General features: G+C 43.7%; 1 protein-coding gene across 1 annotated transcript; it reads right to left on the bottom strand.

The window, feature by feature from the left end:
- Window positions 1–504: 504 nt before the first annotated feature.
- LOC140184092 (uncharacterized) lies at window positions 505–2,211 on the bottom strand. Its single transcript, XM_072234379.1, has 2 exons — window positions 2,128–2,211; window positions 505–882 (listed from the first exon to the last, which is right to left on the bottom strand). Exons 1-2 carry the CDS (start codon window positions 2,209–2,211, stop codon window positions 505–507), a joined length of 462 nt encoding a protein of 153 aa, XP_072090480.1.
- Window positions 2,212–3,255: the final 1,044 nt, after the last annotated feature.

Genomic DNA, 3,255 nt, shown 5'->3' with positions numbered 1-3,255 from the left:
GGCCTGGGGAAAAGGACCTAACAGATCCATCCCCCATTTTGCAAAGGGCCATGGAGAAGTTATGCTGATTAGCTCCTCGGGGGGAGCCATGTGGAAATTTGAGTGCATTTGACATGGCCGGCACTTTTTCACAAATTCTATGGCATCTTTCTGCAAGGTCGGCCAGTAGAATCCACCTCGGATTACTTTCCTGGCTAGTGACCTGGCTCCGAGATGGTTTCCGCAGATCCCATTATGAACCTCCTCTAATACCTCAGTGGTCCTTGAGGTCGGTACGCACTTCAACAATGGTGTAGATATTCCTCTTTTATAAAGGATATTTTTCACCAGAGTGTAATGTTGTGCTTCTCTCCGAATTTTCTTAATCTCTTTTTCCTCTTTGGGGAGGATGTCGAATTTTAGGTATTCGACCAAGGGATTCATCCATTCGAGGTTTAGCCCAGTTACCTCTAGGACATCTCATTTGTTATCTTCTTTTACTACCGAGAGTTCTTGGAGAGTTTCCTAGATCAGGCTTCTGTTGTTCCCTCCCGGTTTGGTGCTTGCTAACTTGGAGAGGGCATCTGCTCTGCTATTGAAATCCCGAGTTATATGCTTAACTTCGGTTTCCACAAAGTGCCCTAAGTGTGCCAAGGTTCTTTCCAAGTACCTTTTGATGTTCGAATCTTTAGCCTGATACTCTCCATTTATCTGGGAGGTCACCACTTGAGAGTCGCTGTATATCACCACTTTCGTTGCACCGACCTCTTCTGCCAGTTTCAACCCTGCAATCAGGGCTTCGTACTCTGCTTGATTATTTGAAGCTGGGAATTCAAATTTGAGGGATACCTCTATTTGGGTTCCCCTTTTGTCAACCGGTATTATGCCTGCACCACTTCCTGTCTTGTTTGAGGATCCATCTACGTAAAGTTCCCATGTAGTTGGCTTCTCTTGATCTCCCGCATATTCTGCTATGAAGTCGGTGAGGCATTGGGCTTTGATCGCTGTCTGAGTTTCATACTTTAAGTCAAACTCGGAGAGCTCTATTGCCCATTGAACCATTCTCCCTGCAACATCCGTCTTCTGGAGGATTTGCTTCATGGGCTGGTTCGTTCGGACTCTTATAGTATGTGCTTGAAAATAAGGTCGTAGCCTTCGTGAGGCTATTACTAAGGAGTAGGAAAACTTCTCTAGTTTGTGGTACCTTAGCTCGGGGCCTTGTAGGACTTTGCTGATGAAGTAAACTGGATGCTGTCCGACCTCGTCCTCCTTTATCAGGGCTGATGCGACAGCTTTATCTGCTACCGACAGATATAGGACGAGATCTTCCTCGACTAGAGATCGGGTCAAGATTAGCGGTTGGCTCAGGAATCTTTTGAAGTCTTGGAATGCTTCTTCGCATTCTGGAGTCTATTCAAACTGGCATCCCTTTTTTAGTAAAGAAAATAGTGGAAGGGATTTGAGTGCTGATCCTGCCAAGAACCTGGAGAGGACTGCTAGTCGGCCATTCAATTGTTGGACCTCTCTTAGGCAAGTCGGGCTCTTCATTTCGAGGATGGCTTTACACTTATCGGGATTTGCTTCGTTCCCTCTCTGTGTTAGCATGAACCCTAGAAATTTTCCAGCCTCCACCGCGAAGGTACACTTTGCGAGATTTAGCCTCATCCCGTGCAACCTTATGGTGTCGAAGACTTGCGAGAGGTCTGTCAAGAGATCAGCTTCTTCCTTAGTTTTCACTAGCATGTCGTCTACGTAGACTTCCATTAAGCTCCCGAGGTGGGAGGCGAACACCTTGTTCATCAGCCTTTGGTATGTGGCCCCTGCATTTTTTAGTCCAAATGGCATGACCACGTAGCAAAAATTTGATCGGGGCGTGATGAACGATGTTTTCTTTTGGTCTGGCTCATACATAGGAATTTGGTTATATCCCGAGTAGGCATCCATGAACGACAAGTATTGATACCCCGAGCTAGAGTCTACTAGGGCGTCAATACTTGGAAGTGGATAGGGGTCCTTAGGACATGCTTTATTTAAGTCGGTGTAGTCGACACACATTCTCCATTTGCCATTTTGCTTCTTGACTAGCACTACATTTGCTAGCCATGGTGGATATTTGACTTCTCTAATGAAGTCGGCTTCTAGGAGTACCTGTACTTGCTCTTCCACCGCTAGAGCTCGTTCAGGGCCAAGCTTGCGCCTTTTCTGTTGTACAGGTCGGGATCCTGGATACATGATCGGGGAAAATTTGTCTCTCAACAAATCTCCATTCGGCAAGTGTACCGAATTTGTCGTCAAGTAAAAACTCACAATAAAGTGAGGTCGAATCCCACAGGGATTGATTGATCAAGCAACTTTAATTAGAGGAATGTTCTAGTTGAGCGAATCCATGAATAGAGTTGATATTTGCAGGAAATAAAATGGCGGAAAGTAAATGACTGAAAGTAAATTGCAGAATTGTAATTGGGAATGGGGGAATTGCTCATAAAAGTAAATTGCAGAAATTAAAGAGAATGGGTAAGATCAGAATGGGGAGTTCATTGGGCTCAGGAGATGTTGCATTCTCCGGATCAATTTCATTCTCATCTCTTCCTCAATCAATGCACTCATTGATCTCCTTGGCAATCTTAAGTGATTGAACAACAATTTCTTGTGGTCCAATCTCTCAAATCTTGATCAATAGCCAATTCCTTGGTCAATTGCTCATGAGAAGAGATGAAGTATGGTCACTGATTATACCACATGCATTTCCCAAATCAAGTGTTGAGAGGGTTATAGCCACATACCCATCCACACCCAATGTGGTCCAGCATGAGAAAGCATTTCTAGCTGATCTCTTCATTCCTCTTTCAAGGTTCCGAAGAGATCCAAGTTTGAATAGCTTCTTTTCCAAGATAACTATCCAATTGGATGAAGATCGAAAGCTTTCAAGTAAAATCAAGAGGAAAGATAGAAGAAGAATAATGAAAACTAGTATTGATCCATCAAATTACAACAGAGCTCCCTAACCCAATGAAAGGGGTTTAGTTGTTCATAGCTCTAGAAATCAAAATCAAAGATGGAGAATACATGATAAAGCTAGAAGTGCAGAGAAAGTAAAATACAAAGAGTAGTTCTCTTTCCTAGCTCTCCGTCCGTCCCTTAAACAATTCAAAGCTACTCCTATATATACTATTCTTCTCAGCTTCTAATTGGCTCTTCAAGTTTTGGGCCTTTGGGTCTTGAGTTTGAAGCAGTTCTTTTCTTCATTTGGGCTTGGCTTTACTTGCAGAGAGAAAG

Source organism: Arachis hypogaea, chromosome 4, assembly GCF_003086295.3.
Source record: "Arachis hypogaea cultivar Tifrunner chromosome 4, arahy.Tifrunner.gnm2.J5K5, whole genome shotgun sequence".
NCBI classification, from domain to species: domain Eukaryota; kingdom Viridiplantae; phylum Streptophyta; class Magnoliopsida; order Fabales; family Fabaceae; genus Arachis; species Arachis hypogaea.
Note: the sequence above shows the minus strand (reverse complement) of the source record. Positions and strands in the feature narration are given on the sequence as shown.

Coding starts and splice junctions, on each gene's coding strand:
- LOC140184092 (XM_072234379.1), bottom strand. CDS start 2,211: ATGTATCCAGGATCCCGACCTGTACAACAGAAAAGGCGCAAGCTTGGC. Junction 883..2,127: donor CGGTGGAAGAGCAAGTACAG/GTACTCCTAGAA, acceptor TCCTCAAACAAG/ACAGGAAGTGGTGCAGGCAT.